Source organism: Drosophila miranda, chromosome 5, assembly GCF_003369915.1.
Source record: "Drosophila miranda strain MSH22 chromosome 5, D.miranda_PacBio2.1, whole genome shotgun sequence".
Classification (NCBI taxonomy): domain Eukaryota; kingdom Metazoa; phylum Arthropoda; class Insecta; order Diptera; family Drosophilidae; genus Drosophila; species Drosophila miranda.
This window is the reverse complement of record NC_046678.1, coordinates 1,630,937-1,647,458: the sequence shown is the minus strand read 5'-3', so window position 1 is coordinate 1,647,458 and position 16,522 is coordinate 1,630,937. Positions and strand designations below refer to the sequence as shown.

General features: G+C 39.3%; 1 protein-coding gene across 1 annotated transcript; it reads right to left on the bottom strand.

Moving 5' to 3' along the window:
* Positions 1-4,131: 4,131 nt before the first annotated feature.
* Positions 4,132-14,760, bottom strand: LOC108164486. The gene is made up of 6 exons (XM_017300242.2): positions 14,401-14,760; positions 10,210-11,957; positions 9,395-10,039; positions 9,143-9,308; positions 8,677-9,039; positions 4,132-8,551 (listed from the first exon to the last, which is right to left on the bottom strand). The coding sequence occupies exons 2-6, from the start codon at positions 11,742-11,744 to the stop codon at positions 6,122-6,124; spliced, it is 5,139 nt and encodes a 1,712-aa protein (XP_017155731.1). The 5' UTR covers positions 11,745-11,957; positions 14,401-14,760; the 3' UTR covers positions 4,132-6,121.
* Between the last annotated feature and the right edge of the window lie 1,762 nt (positions 14,761-16,522).

Below are 16,522 nucleotides of genomic sequence, written 5' to 3'. Positions count from 1 at the left end.
ATACACACATGCACATGAACCCAACCCTCAGCACACAGAATATAATATGGGGAGATCAGACTAAAGATCAACTGTTACATTGCAATCCTATTTATACAATAATATATATGACATATCATCATATACATAACGAAAGCATCTGAATGGATTCGTCAGCTCACAAATACCCAAATATATATGACTTTTTTTCATCAGATTTACATGTATATGCATCCTATTTTTCCTTTTTGTATTCCTACAAATCATCTTTATTTGGGCTTTTAATGGGATTTCTTTCGTGACATGACCAAGTTACATATTATGTGTGCAAATGGGATGGGAAGGAAACTTTGATATCACCTCACCGTTCCTAGCTATCCGCATAGAGACATTTGAGTACATGCTATACAACATACACACTTTGTGAATCGGGAAGAAATTAAAATTAAAAGAAAAAGTAATATTAATATTAACATCTACGTACATATGTATTAACCAGAGTTGCTGCAAAAATTGAGTAGAACTTACAAAAATGAAAGATATAAATACATATTTATAAAGTTCCTATATATTTAATGAATGGCAAAAGATGTGCATATATTATAAAATTATGACTAAATAAAGATATGAACAAAATAAAATTCTCTTTTCTTTTGCTCTCTTCTCTTTACTTAGTAAAGCTCAGGCACAGTATTTTAGGGCATTTTTACATATTGTATTGCCCAAATTTGATAATACTCTCTTCTTTCTTTTAGACGGGGTAGGTCCATACTAGTATCGTCTTGATCTGCTATTTTATCTTGGACGTTGACATGCAATGACTGCATATTGCAAGAGGCGATGCAGTTACAGCACCGTCAAGTGGCCCGTCTGAAACCAGCAGAAGGCTGTTACGCGAGCATGCAGGAAAGATAGCTATTAGACTAATATGTGATCCATCAGCACTTGTATCTGTTATGCTAAAATATGTTTTAGCTTTAATATAAATATGCTCAATATGCTTTGTCCAAAACTTGGGCAGTCAATTATAGTATGAAAATTAGGTATTTAGCGGGGTCATATTGATAAGTATCCTATCCGGAAACTCAACCCGAAATTCTCAAAGAACACTAGCCGAGTAGTTAAATATCGAAACCCTCACGTCTTCTACAGTTACATATGTGAAGGATCCGAAACTGCTCTTCAACATCGGGGAAGTACTAGCAGTACTAGTAGTAGAAGGTAACGACCAATGCAGACGATCTGCCATCACTGTAAGCGTGAAAGTGTCTGCCCTTAATCAGTGGGCACTCAATGATTAGAGTTAAAACTTGGCACGGCAAAACGTTGGCAAAATAACACTAAAGCATCCTTGGCTTAAAACTTTCCTAAAGAGGTTAGGGAAGGAAATAAGACATTCTACTTCATGATGGCGGAGAACTTGGAGCTAGCTCCAAGGAAGCTATCGATTCACTACGACACTCACCACCATCATTAGGGAATTCGTACATTGCCCGTAGGCAACGAGTGTGCAGATGAGAGCGCCAGAGCCGGATGGGTAAAAAAAAATCGAATTATATCCTGAGATACATATGATGTATATGTTATATATTATATTATATGTAATGATTTATGTAACCTATACAAAATGCTTTTTACGTAATTATACGTGAACGGCGGAGTTTGTATCGAGATCGATTGGTGGCGCATCCTTTGTCTTTTGGTATCGGAATTCTCCAAAGGCACTGGTGGGATTTTTTTAGGACGTCAAAGCTCGCACTTGTTATGAGCGATGGGAAAAACATAGTGAGAAAGAGACGAACCGCAACCGCTACTTACATATGTTCTAATATTAGTTTATGCATATTTTTTGCTCTTTGTATCGAATGATTCGAATTTTATAATATTTTGGAGTATGCTGGAAATTGTTTTCATCATCATGGCTATAATAATGACAGGGCCCGGGACAGAAATCTATATAATATACTAATATGTTAGTATAGCTTGAGAGCGAACTACTGTCGACTTTTGACCTCCGACTGCAAAATCTTATACTCGCTCTGACCCCACATTGGCAAAGACGCGTCTCAGTAGCAAGAATGAAGCAGATATCGAGAAAGTCGAACATCTTATAGCCATAATACCTAATACGGCATGAACTAATCGTTCTAATAGACAATTAAACCTTGAACAAATTCCAAGAATTTACATCCGTAGGTATAAAAAAACGAGGTGGAACGTTGTGAGTTGCTGCGGACACCGCAACTCTACAGTTATACCCGATACTAAGTCAGTATGGCTCTCCTCCGGCAGACGCCGCTAATATTAAACAACACGACAAAGAGTGCGTGCGAGAGAGACAGAAAATCAGTCTGAGCGTGACGTCGGGCGCTGCGTAGCCACTCCAAATTGATTTGTTCCTTTTGGCTACAAAAATGATCCGATCTGATCCATATTCAGCAATCTGATAGATATGGTCATTATCTATGATTCTGCGATGTTACTTTTCTCGAATGTGCAATATTGTGGATGCAACAGATTTTCGTCCTTTGTGGGGGCGGAAGGGTGTGGGGCGAAATTCTGAGATATACGTTTTATAGTGAGATCTAACAGAAGTGCGGATATCTCTGAGATTTGTGGATGCCCCAGATTTTCGTCCTTTGCGTGGGCGGAAGGGGGTGTGGCGAAATTTTGACACAAAACGGTCAAGGTCCGATATCACAGGAGTGTGGATACCAAATTTGGTTGCTCTGGCTCTTATAGGTTCTGAGATCCTTGAACTCATATTTTGCAATTGGCAAAACCGACCATGAAACCTGTGTGTTAGAGAGAGACAGAGCGAGAAAGAATGAAATTGTTTTCTTGATTCTGGCTATAATAATTATAGGATCTGGTTCAGATTTTGCACTCTAGAAGATATATTCATCTTCTACAATTCTGAGTTTTTAGTTTTATACTATCTTTAAAAATGTAGATGCCACAAATTTGCGTCCTTTGTGGGGGCGGAAGTGGGCGGGGCGAAGTTTTGAAATATTTTTGAAGCAGTGACATATCACAGAAGTCTGGATCCAAAATATCGTTGCTCTAGCTCTTATAGTCTTTGAGCACTAGGCGCTGAAGGGGACGGACGGACGGACGGACGGACGGACAGACGGACAGACAGACAGGGCTCAATCGACTCGGCTATTGATGCTGATCAAGAATATATATACTTTATGGGGTCGGAAACGATTCCTTCTGGACGTTACACACATCCACTTTTACCACAAATCTAATATACCCCAATACTCATTTTGAGTATCGGGTATAATAAATAAAATAAGGATGTCTTACATTGTTTGCCTACAATAATATAGTTGTTGATAGTAACGTTTTTTCCATTTGACCAGACAGAAGAATTATGGAGAAATATCATGAACAGTACTTACATTCATTTAAGGAAAATATAAACCATTTAAGGATTTATTATGGCCTAGAAAGGGTTTGCATTTTCTACAACGAGCAAACGAAAAAAACACGTAGATATGAAATATTATCTTAGTAAAACATATTCGAATATACATATATAAGAATATACATACGTACATTAGTACTACTTTATAATATATATAAATAGTAATTAATTATTACACACAATATACACATTTCGTCACAGTCTTCCGAATTACATCTGTATTTATGTCACAATTATATATAAGTAAGCATATGAATTTGTATGTAATTATTTATGCTTCAAAACCTTTTCCTAAAACTTCTAAATCTGCCATCGATAACTTCTCTATTTCGACATATAGAAAAAAAGCTTAGCCGTACTCGAATGTACTTATTTTTATGGGAGACAGACATTTTTGGAAAACGATTTCGTAGGGTCTCTCCAGAAACGAAAAAAATTACAAATATAGTGAAAAACTTTAATACATTTTTATGCAATGCAAATTTGCAATTCTTCAGTATTCGATATAACATAGATTACAAAATCTGCAACACCACAGGGAAAAGACGATCGATGTTTTGGCACAAAGGTTCTATGATAAGATAATTGTTTATGAATGTGTACGAGTTCGGAGGTACAGTACCGTACCAGTCGCACTATGATATGTACATATCAACAAAACGGATCAGAAATTATTATGAATACATTTATTAATGTACATACATAACCGACAAAACGTTCTTCAAATTGTTGTTTGGGTATTGAAAACGGTATTTAAAATGTGCTGATTTGTTTTCCAGTTATGAACGCACATAGCGAAATATCTAATCGAAGAATTTCCCAATTAACTAAGCTTTCTTTGCAGCTTTCGTTTAATCAACTTATTAAGACAGTTTAAAACGTTTGAAATCTTCGCATTACAGCGGAAAATGGCCCAATTTTCTTATTATAGAGACTTTTTTAGCACAGAATTATATTTATTCTGCCTAGACAGTAATCGTTAAGTTGTAATGCAATACTCTTCGGTAATAAGTTTGTTTTACTCAAAGCACACAATGAACAATTAGTATCTATTCATATAACCTGGACTTTGATTATAAAACAAATTGTATATTATCTTAAACAGTTTTTATGGAAGCTTGTAAATTTGTGTCTATATTTAAATAAATATACGCGTTATGGCGGTAATAGTTGATTCATTTGAAAAGTCACCAATCAGCCGCTCAAAATATTACGTTGGTGTTCCGTTGAATAGTCTACGTATACTGTTTATTGGTTGCACCATTAAAAACTGATTTTATTGTTATAGTAATGCGTTGCTAACATTCATTAATAAAAATTTAAATAATATTAGAATTACATAAAATACAAAATCATTTATGTAAAGTACATAAATCCTTTGCTTATAACCTTTTAACATTGTGTAATTAAATTTAAGTTCGCAGTGTCCACACACGTATGCATTTAGTTTAATAGTTATTAGTAGGACACTTTGCACGAACATACATACATGCCTAGTACATCATTTTGCCCATTGTGAAGTATTTACATACATACATAAGAGTATATCAATATACATACATATGTATGCAAATAGTATGTATTTATGTAGTATGTACATTGACATTGGTAGTAGCTACTCCTATTTTCGATCTCGTTGTTTGGTTACCCAATAGTTAAATTGCAACAGTGAATTGGTGTACATGTAAGTACCGGATATTACCTCTAGTTTATCAAAACGTTTGATGTGTCTTCATTTGTGACAATTTGCGACAAAAATTCAATTCGTGACGGTATACAGTATTTAAAAAAAATCAAAACTGAGATATCATTCATTAAACAAGTTAAAATGGTTACGATTTTCCATGAGTATTCGTTTTGTTAATATTCGCATTTCATATTTGTACGTATTCGTATAAGAGCCATGCATAAATCTACTGTTAGTTTCTATTATATCAGTATTCAAGGCAGTTGCTACACTTTTATCACTGTTTTGACCGTCTTGATTCTTATCACCTAAACATAATGAAAATGGCGGGCAATAGTTGTTACAGAGGTTTTCAGGCTCGTTGCTTACCATTTTTAAATTAAAAAGTTAAATTCGTTGGTTTTAATGTTGGCAATGTCCCATAAAATCAAGCAAAAAATACATCATTCATAGGCATTTTATATTATTCGTATATGTATGTAGTTTAATTTTGCCCTCAAACGAGACGCCATTTAAAGTTTCGTTTAGGGGACTCGGATCATGGGATCACACTGCGACGGCGAAGGGTGTTAGTTTCACATTACTTATAATGTATCCTTTACTTTCGGTTCATGCAAGGCTCTAGTAGATGAATATTATCAAACTGTTTGTAAGTTCGAGTAAGTAACAAATTTTTTGTTACTATGCAAATTTAATTTTCGTTTACGTATATATTATGATTTATATTATTATTATATTTAATTATTATTGTTTTCTCCAAATTTAGTATGTAACGCTACATCAAAGAAAAATCTATTAGGCGAAGTCTTTGGTTATCTTACTTATTAAATCTAAGGTTTACTTAAACTAGAATCGGCAAGGCCGGAGATTGATAAATATTGCTGAGATGCGGCGAGACGCTAAAGCGCTGTAGCTGTAGCTGTATCGTACCCTACGATTTACATTCGCATCGAGCCGCATTATTCGTATCGTTGTGATTCTGGTTACGTCAATTGCTGTTGTTCTTGTTCTGGGTGTTTAAATCAGAAACCTCCGTATCCGCTTATGTCGGACGGCTTGAGACGATCAAAGACGCTGAGATGATGCGTGGGATGACTATGATGGGAGTGATGATGGGTATGGGGATGACCATAAGATGGATAGTTTGCCTGTGGCGGTGTGTGACTATACGGGTGGGCATATGGATAATTTGGACTTGGCACATGTAATGTAGTTGTGCTGCCTGGCCCTGTAGCCTGCACAGGACTGCCCAGACCGTAGTGGCCATGAGCGGCAGCATATTCGCCTGGAACACCTGTGCTATGTTGGGGATGCGATCCGTATGCTGTTGACGCGTACACTGAATTCACATTTACTGGTGGCATATGAGCCATATGACTGGCAATGTGCGCATGATCCATATACATTTGTGGATGCGTATGTGGATGAGGATGTGTGTGTGGGTGTGGATGCGGATGTGGTTCTGGATTATTTATTGTTGCTCCCAACGCGCTAGTGATCAAATGTGTGGCATGATGCGGATAACCGGTGGGGCTATGGATGGCATATTCATTGCTGGTGCTGCAATTATTCTGATTATTATTACTACTTTCGCTGCTGCCTCGGTTTTCTGCCCTGCTGGTATATGCAGTTACGTTGTCCGTTGTCGCAGCAGAGGCAGCGAGATTGCTAACAGAAAAATTATTATTCAGTACATTGCTGCCGTCGTTCGCAGATCTGCCTGACTCCACCTGTACTGGGTTGTCCTGGTGGCAACGTTTCTGTTGCTGCTGCTGTTGTTGTAGACCCAATAATCGACTTTCAACAGCGGCAGCAGCAGCTGCTGCCGTTGCTGGTGGTATGGGGGTGGAATCATGCTCTCTGATAGCGGGGATTTGATCAACCAGGGACTCTAAGCCCGACAAGCTCTTACGTGCTACATCTGACCCGATGTGGACAGATGTACTTGGGTTCTGACTCTGCAAGTTTCCCAGTTGAGGACTCTGCTCCAGCTGATGGTGGGGAGACATTAGCAAATAGGGATTTTGCTCCTCATAGCGCTGCCAGTGCTCCGACGGTTCCTGATGGTACTGCAATGGCTGTGGCTGCTGATGCATTTGTTGAAGAATTGGTTTCTGGCCTTGATGCGTATGCGGTGAAATCCACTGCTGATAATGATCCTGAGAATGTACTGCGTTCGCATCTGCTTCATGGCCAGGACTAACATATTGGGCCTTGTCCACGGTTTGCGATTGCTGTTGCCCCATGCCGAGTACTTGCTCCTGTGCCTGCCCTTGGGTCTGCTCCCGCCCTTGCCCATCAGGGTTATCATCTGGTTGATCGAAATCGACTGCGGTGCACATGTTTGGAGAATTAGGCGGCGGCGTTTCGCCTAGGTGCGGTTGATCTCGAATGCCGATGCCTAATCCCATTGGCTGGCTCTGTTTTTGGGACAGCATGTGATCATTCTGCTGATCAAGAATAGGTGGCGTACCATGAGCAGCAGAAACCGACTGACCCACTGGCGGAGTTCCATGTCCGTGTATTTGAGTGTAGTTGCAGTTTAGTGCTGGGGAAGCCATTGGCGACGCCGATGCCGTATACAGTATATGCGAAGGTGGCGGCGTATTGTATAGACTGGGCGGAATCTGATGGTTGCTCTGTGGTGATGATGCAATATGTTCCATCGAGAGCGGGTGCATGGCAGACAATCCTGGTGGCTGTGAGTTGGGATTTGCATTAGCATGTTGGTGATGTTGCTGCTTGGCTGGTATTATGTTATCCATTGTGGGTTTTAGTTTCTTTGGCCTGCCTCGCTTTTTTTTTGGCATTTCCGGATTGCCTCCACCCGCAATCATGGAAAGATTCATAATATTATTAAAGTCGTGGTGTGCCATTTGTTGACTGCTCATTGTGATTTTGCTTCCTGTGGAAGGATCAGTCATTTCTTGCCCCTTCACCTTCTTTGGTCTGCCGCGTTTCTTTTTCTCTTGAGGCTGCTGTGGTAAAGCCTGCTGATGTCCAAACAAATAAGTGTTTTCCCCAATAGTGGTGTTTGGTGCATTTCTTATAGTATTATCACCGCCGGTGTATGCAAACGTTCCACGTTCATTTACACTGTTAGGCGATGGCACATTAGGAGTCATATGTGGCAATAATTTCTCAGACATCTGACTAGGACCTTCAACACTTCCACCTTCGCTACCACCGCCACCACCACCGCCATCGACAAATATCAAGCCAACTTGCTGCTCAGCATGCGGTTGTATAGTATTGTTGACATCAGGCTGCTGCTGCTCACTGCATTGACGTATGCGCTGATCTGTGAATACGCACTCTGACTCATCAATGTTAGGTATTAGACCATTCAGAAAGTCGCGAAACTTCTTTAGCGCCGCGTAGAAGGGAACTTTATCTGCGGCGCGTGGCAGCTGTGCGCATCGTGCTGATGATGAAGGCATCACCCAAATGTACTGCAATAAAATAGAATTTTTGTCATTTTTCGCGTATGGGAAATTCAATAGAAAAAAAATAATAATAAAAAAATAGAATTGACATTTAAATGATTGAAATTTACAGTCGGTAGATAACAACTCACTGTGTCAGTGCCATCGACCCGATCAGGTTGACGACCAAAGTGAAATTCCTTTTTACCCGAGAAAACTTCGAATATAAGTTTTCCATTAAAAACGGCGACTTTGGGGCGGAATCTTTGCAGTTTTTCGAGCAATATGCGGCTTCCCTCCTTGATTTCTTTCCTGGTCAAGTCAGCCGAACCTTTTGTGGCACGCGCCACCATGTTAGTAAAGCCAATGCCATGATTAAGCAGCTTGTGATCGTCATCAGCGCTCATTTGCTCCTGCGTGAGTCCAGCCAAGTACAGGCACTTCCAGAAATGATTCCCAGGTCCAGCGTAGTGATGTCCCTTATATGCCGCAAAGAGACCAGGGTTTATACCGACCTGCAAAATGTAAGTGAAAGGTTTTCAAAATGGTTCTCAAAACTAGACTTGGTTTGGGAAATAAGGTGACGTGATCGCATTTCATCCGAAATTTACAACTCACTATAACGATATCGAGATTATCACATAGATGGTCTGGAATAGTCCTTTTAATGACCTCCGCCTCGGACATGCCATTGAATCTGTCGTGCTTCTTGCGCTCCTTGGGCTTCATTCCCAGTAGTGAATCGCCAGCAGCATCGTCGCAGCCAGAATTAGCGGCACAGTTTCTTTTGAGCAAAAGTCGATATCAAAATATATGAAATACCCGCTTCCTTAAGCCTGTGGCAAATATATAAATGCAGACAGTACTTACCCCTGTTGAGAAACGGATGCAGACATTTGCATTGCGTCCTCCTCAGTTATAAGCTTCTTTTTTCGACCTCTCTTCTTCGGAGTTGGCTTAGATGGCAGACCGCAGAGAGAGCTATCAGTTGACTCAACTTTATCTATGTCATTGTAAGGCTCGCTGTTGTGCATATGCTGTTGTGGATGCTGATGTTGATATATGTCCCCTCTAGAGCACTCTGTGTTTCCACTTGGCACTGAAATTGGAGCCGGCACGCCTGCATAACTTGCCGTATTTGAGGCGACGTCCTCTATATGGCGACTAACCGGCGAAAGCATGCGCATCTCCTCGCCCATGAAGCTATATGGATCAACACCAGCAGCATTAGCATTGCTAGAAAGATGTGGCAGGGGCGGAGGAGCCTGTGCCTGATTGCCATTGGTGCCAGAAGCTGGTGGGGCGGCAACGGCTACTGTATTATGGGATGACACCAGCTCTTCCGTTTTGCTTTGACTTAGTTGCATTACCCCAATATTGGGGTGTTGCATCTGATGCTGTGGTGTGACAGAGTGTGTCGATGAGCTGTGGGAATTAGGAGTCAGAACATCGCCAGCACTGGTCTCGTAGCCATCGTCTTGATTTTCCGGCTTCACATTACCGGGAGAGAGCGTTCTGTAAAAGACAAATGTAATAACAGAATGCGGAAAAATTTAAGATAGAGAATAAAAACATAAAATCACAAGAAAATATTAACCATTTCATTATGATACTGCCGATAAGACATTCTTTAGTACATCAGAGTATTATTATACCTATTTTACTGAATACTTTTCATTACTTACAATTTGTACGCCGAGTTGGGATCTTCGTGAAAATCATCCATAATGAGATCGTGATAAGCTTCGTGTATTTGCTGTTGTTGTTGTTGCTGTTGTTGCTGCTGCTGCTGTTGCTGCTGCTGGCCAAGAGGAGATGGCTGATGCAGATGCCCATGACACTCCATGTGATGTGGAAGCTGTTGCTGCTGCTGGCGATGATGATCACTGTGATGTACTCCAAAGAGTTCAGAATGCTGAAAATGTGGGTTATAGCTGGAGTAGTTTGCATGCTGCTGATTTCGCGAGTTTTGCTCATGAATGTTCTGCTGATGGTGGTGCTGTTGCTGCATCATTTGTGCGTACATATTACTATGCAGCTGACTATCAAGGATTTGTTGATGCCCGTATTGGCTCTGTGTCGAATTATCATGATGATGCTGCAGGGCTAATGGAAGTCCTTCACTTGCTCCAGAGCTTTCCTTCTCGATCTGAAGCAACAGTTCAGAGTGTCGTTGCTGTTGTACCGTACGATAAGGCAGCTCTGAGCCTACATTCACAGAACACTGCTTGGGGTCGTCTGGTGCCGTTGTCTCTGGCGTTGTTACCTGCACTTGCTCCTCATCATGTGGAGCCCATATCGAAGCCCTTCGATCTGCCAGCAAAATATCACCAGTTGCTGCTGCTAATGCTAAGTTAGTAGGAATTCTTACATTCAAATTGGAGGAGTCATTTACACAACCATCGATTTTATCATTTGAAAAATATTTTGTCGAATTGGAGGAACCAGTGGCATCATAGAGAGCACCCGAATTGTACTGCCGTTTGTTGGTGTTGATCAAAGATGAGTCTCCCCCTGACCCATTACATGGCTCCTCCGAGTGTCGTACAGCTGCTGTCTGTGGCGCTGGCACTACCAACTCCACGCTCGTAACCAGAGCCTGCTCCGGGGCAATATAGAGATCGTTATCATAGCCTCCAATCTTTTGAGGACTCTTACTGCTCCCACAGTTACTGGAGCTATCGAGAGCTGGAACTGGCAATGGTTGTGCCTTCTCAACGGTGACAGATTGATGTGGCTGTTGTTGTTGAGATTCGTCGCTATCTCCTACACATTTATTCGGGGCCACGTCAGGAGCTTGAATGGAATCATCGAGATCACCGCTCCTGCTAGGTGTTTCCACTAAACCGCAAAACTTCTGGCGCTTGCAATTATTCGAACGCCCGGCACCCTTGCTGGAGTTACTATGGGTTGAACTACTATATGGGTTTGATGCTGACGCAGACGATGTCGCAGTCATAGTCACTGTCTCTGTTGTCGTGCCCAAATTGCCATCCTCAGAAGATGCCATTTCAATACCAGTGGGCTCCTTTGTTCTCTGCTTTACGCTTAGGTCAGTCAATGCCGCTTGCAGGATTCTAATTAAACCTTCTTGACCGGCGAAAGATATATTTTCTCGCGTTGGCAATATTCTTAAGACTATTGGAGCTACTTTAGGCGTATGTGTAAAGGAACTACTTATCAGTGGGATCTTCTCTGGCAATAACCTTTCCACTTGCATCTCCTTGTTATTAAACGCCCATTTATATATAAAACTGTGGTTATTAATCGTTTTATCCCGATTCCATCCCGATTCACTTGTCGATATCTAATTCTACCTGAATATGTTTTTCTTAGTTGATCACATAAGTTTCCGTGCACTTCTCATGGCTTTATAGAGGAGTTATTCGCGCCGAATAAGTAGAATTAAGTAGCAGACACGTCAAATCTACGACTGAAAAGATGGGGTATAAAAAAAACGGGAGACATATTATAAATGTGTCAAAATATAGCGTTTTGTTGTTATTATTCTAAGCATTCATTTCGATTATGTGTTACTAACTCACACAATAAACATAAATCTTATACATATGCACGTTGATCCTTCATTAGCATCAATAATCGAATAATTATTGCAGAGTCAACTGTTCGTATACTATTACAGTTCGTCAACTAAGTATACTTCGTGCCTGACTAATATTCCCAGTAAACAGATTTAAAAAAAAACGGTGGTATCCTTTCTTCCATACCCATTTACCCAGCAAATCCCTACATAGTAAAAGAATATGTACATATGTAGATATGTATATACTTTTGCACGAATTCAATATACCCTTACACCTCACAGGTAATGGACACACAAAGATCGACTTGAGCGACTGATCGTGCACGTGGCAAGTGATATACTCTCTACATATGAGTATACTATAAAATGAATTATATATAGTATATGTGTGTATATGCAAATGTATATATATTTACTTCTACAGAAAGTATAAAGAAAAGAAAGATACATGCATCAATTGTAGAGTGAATGAATCTACAATCATTATCGCTGTTTAACAATATTAGGGAGCACATTATGTTGGCTATATATACATCTGTATGTACATACATATTTACGACTGTGTTGAATCTAAGTGCCTATAGGGAGTTACAAGTTATTTACAAATACCATACCATACCCTAGACTACGTATACAGATTGAAATATGCATACACATAATATTTAAGCAAAACCCCCAAATGCAACGAAGCGAAAAATGGCAATGGCAAGTTATGCATATACTTGTGTACATACATATGTATGTATGTATGTACATCCAAACATACATATCTTATATGCACTTATGTAGCTATGTCTGACTGTATGTATGTTTATACATATACCTACGCGTACATACATGTGTGTCCAAACTACTGTACCAGAAAGTTTAGCAAAGTCAGCAACAACATCCAAACCAGTACGCACCGCACTGACGAAAAAGCTCATATATTGTGTGGCTGTGTGCATGTGTGGGGCTGTGTGTACAGTTATTCAGAATTACAGGGTTCGACACCGAAAACGGGATTGATACTAAACAATATACATATCTTCAATTAAATTTTTATCATTTACTAAAGATATTAACGTAAATGTAAATTAACTTTTCCTAGTAAGTCCTTTTGCGCATACCATTAGGTTGGGTTTTGTACTTTATCATTATACTTTTATAATAGATACTATTTTTGCACTGTACGGATCCAACGTCTCATCTAATAAAGAACAAAAAACTTTAGCTACGTGGTATTATATGATGGTATAAGTGTCATATTATAGTATTTGGTGCTATACGCCGAAAATCAAGTAATGAAAAGAAAACTGTATAGCTAATCATATTTGCACCCTTGAGTGTTTATGCAACAGCGTAGGGCCACGGGCACCCTGTTTATCAAAGTACATATATGCATGTAGGTGTATAGTATACGTATTCGCATTCGTTCACATGTACAACGTATCCCTGTCACGAAAGAGCCCCGAAAGCAACTGAGTCAGACCCAGACCGAGAGAGTCGAAAGCTAACACAGATCGAACCAAGAACAAAACAGTGCATCCAACGCAGGAGCTGAAATGGGGTAGGTGGGTGGTTTCTGCTGGGATGTCATGGGGAACTGGAGCTGGGTTGGCCATTCGTGCAGTCCAGTATATCCAGAAAACATCATGAAAAATTAATAGCACACTACGAATAGGAACACACTTAACAAATGAGGCACACATTTGTAACTATTCGAACACCTGAAGCAGTAGCATTCACAACACACATCATTCAAATTGGCGCCTTTTGTGGTGGTAGCCAATTGGCTATAGTCGGGTATCTGTAGCCAGATATCAATTGATCGATACATACATACATCATATCAACCGGTTCATGTACATACGTGGAAATACTATGTACATGGGTGCATACATAGGTACATACATATCATATGCTCGAATGCTATAATGTCAATGATTCCCGGACAGTATTACAGTTACGATTGTAGTCATTATTCAAAAAGTTTCATGACAACGAGAAAGGATGATATGATCCAAAATATAACCTATGTATATAGTATAGATTGAACTAATAAATTAGATATCGTTAACATAAGCACTAAGGCCAATTCGTACAAAACATACGAACACATTCTTATTCGGTACACAGAAAAGATATATAATAACAGCGAGTCGGTCGGCGGTACGGTACTCGTATTTTATTATGTACACATGCATGTATTTCTGGCTTTTCTCAGTGGATGCGGATGGGGTGGGGAGGGGAGAGCAAGAGCAGCAGCAGCCCCAGCCAGCAAGAAATAAGTATTTATGTAGATATATATTTACATAATATGCATGCGACTAGTACATAGATATGTACTCACGTTTCGCTTGTATTAGAGTATCACAAGACGCGCATTAAATAACTGCAGATTGCTGGGGATCACAATCACGGGAATCAAAACAAAACTATGGATATGATGTATGGATATTTTTTAGCTGCTATTCAATAAAACCCGACGAGCCACGAACCGTCTCCACTAAAATGCCGCAATTGAAAGACGAAAGCTTTAAGCTTTTGATTGTGATTAAGTTAAGACTGCTGCGAGAGAGAGATACAAATACATTGGGCAGCATTGAGATACATCTGCCATTTATTCTGCTGCTATTTCGACAACTTTTTTCAGGTTTGATGGTGATTTTTTCGAGTTCGGCGATGATTGCTCGAGCCGGACGCGTTCGTGAGACTATCTCTCTCCAAATTTGAAAGCAATTGAAAGACGAAAGCTCAAAAGCTTGTGATTGGGATTATGTCAAGTCTGCTGCGAGAGAGACAAAACGAAAAATTAGTGTTCGTAAACGTTTCGCGGAAAACACGTAAGCCAAAGGTATTACTAAAACTACGCATTGGTGATGAGCATTTGTACATTTTTCCATGTTAAGTTAGATAGGTTAATAACTTTTTTCTTCTTTGAATGGGCTAAACTATATTTTGAGCAAATTTATACAATTTTTAACTATTCATGTATTCGTGGAATTTGGTCGCCTATTTGTACGAATAGGTTATTAGCAAATACTAAACAATACAATACCAAGATATTTGATCAGGAACAATTACATTTTAACTTTCGTTCGACGATTCATTCAATTCTCTTTTAGGCTATCCTTTCTCTGCTTTGTCTGACTTGGGGATTTCAGATTTTATTAATTTAAAACTCGGATTGTTCTTGCGAATCAAGTCTTGAAGTTGTAGTTTTTCCATTTTTACAAAAGTGAAGCGACTTTGGGGTATAAAGGAATAGTGATGATTGATGTATCAAGCTATTGATAGAAAATGATTTTGGTCCTTATCATGATCGATCACATTTTACGATAAGTTAGTACGGAATACATAATCTTTTGTTTTGTCTCTTGCACAGACACCTCTGGTGTCTACTGAACGAAAGTCGCCCGAAATTCTGAACTTTTGTAAAATTAAAAATTTTGGAAGAAGAAGACTTCTGTCCATTCCATACATACAATGTTTAATATGTGTTCATAAACAGCAGGATCGTCTGGATCGGTGTCGTGATCTTGTAATCCATCTACGGATTTTGTGCGTTGCACTTTTCTCTTGTTCTTTCTAGCCGGATGTAGGAGTTAACTGTCTGTCTCTCTCTTTCTCTTATCACTTGTTTAATTTTTTATTTCTGCTCCGAGATCAGTTGTTAGCAAAAGAACAATCATTGGATTCAGTGTCTTGATTAAAACCAAGTTCGCTGGTCACATTGATCTGGCCATCTCGAATCAAAAAAAATATCGTTATCGTTGCCCACTCAGCTGTTCATGGCACCATTTTCCCACGGCCATGTCAGAGATGGAGCTGGACTATACTAGAATGGTATTTAGAATAGTAACGGCGGTAACGGTATTTAGCTAGGGCTGCAGACAATCGATGGAATATTTGTATAAAACAATAGCCGCTATTTCTATTTTTCTATTTATCTTTTCTATTGAATATAATTTTCGCATTTTATATATTATATTATTATTTATTAATGTATAATTAATATTTTCAATGAAATATTTACAATAAAATATATTCATGTATATGTAGACACCGGGATTCGATTCCCAGTCGGGATGTAATGAATTTTTTGTTTCGATATTTTTGGGTATTTTACTATTATTTATTATCAGCAGCAACAAGTGTGTATTTAAGTGCAGTACTTTACAGGTTTGGTTACAGGTTTACAATTTCGGAAACGAAAATTGTTGCTCCCGTTTTCACAAAACGTACGATTTCTCCTCTTTCAAAACGGAAGCATTTTCCTCGGAGAACTTAGATAACCTATTAATGCATTAACATAAGTTAGACATCATTACCAGGGTAATTAAGCTTTTGCCTCTGCTTATAAATAGTTTTGTTTAACCAAAGCTCACGGCAACAACAGTTTGCGTTTTGGCTATCGGAATGTTGGCAAGAAATAAATGTTTGCGCTTTAGGGCCGTTTCCCGCCTCAATTA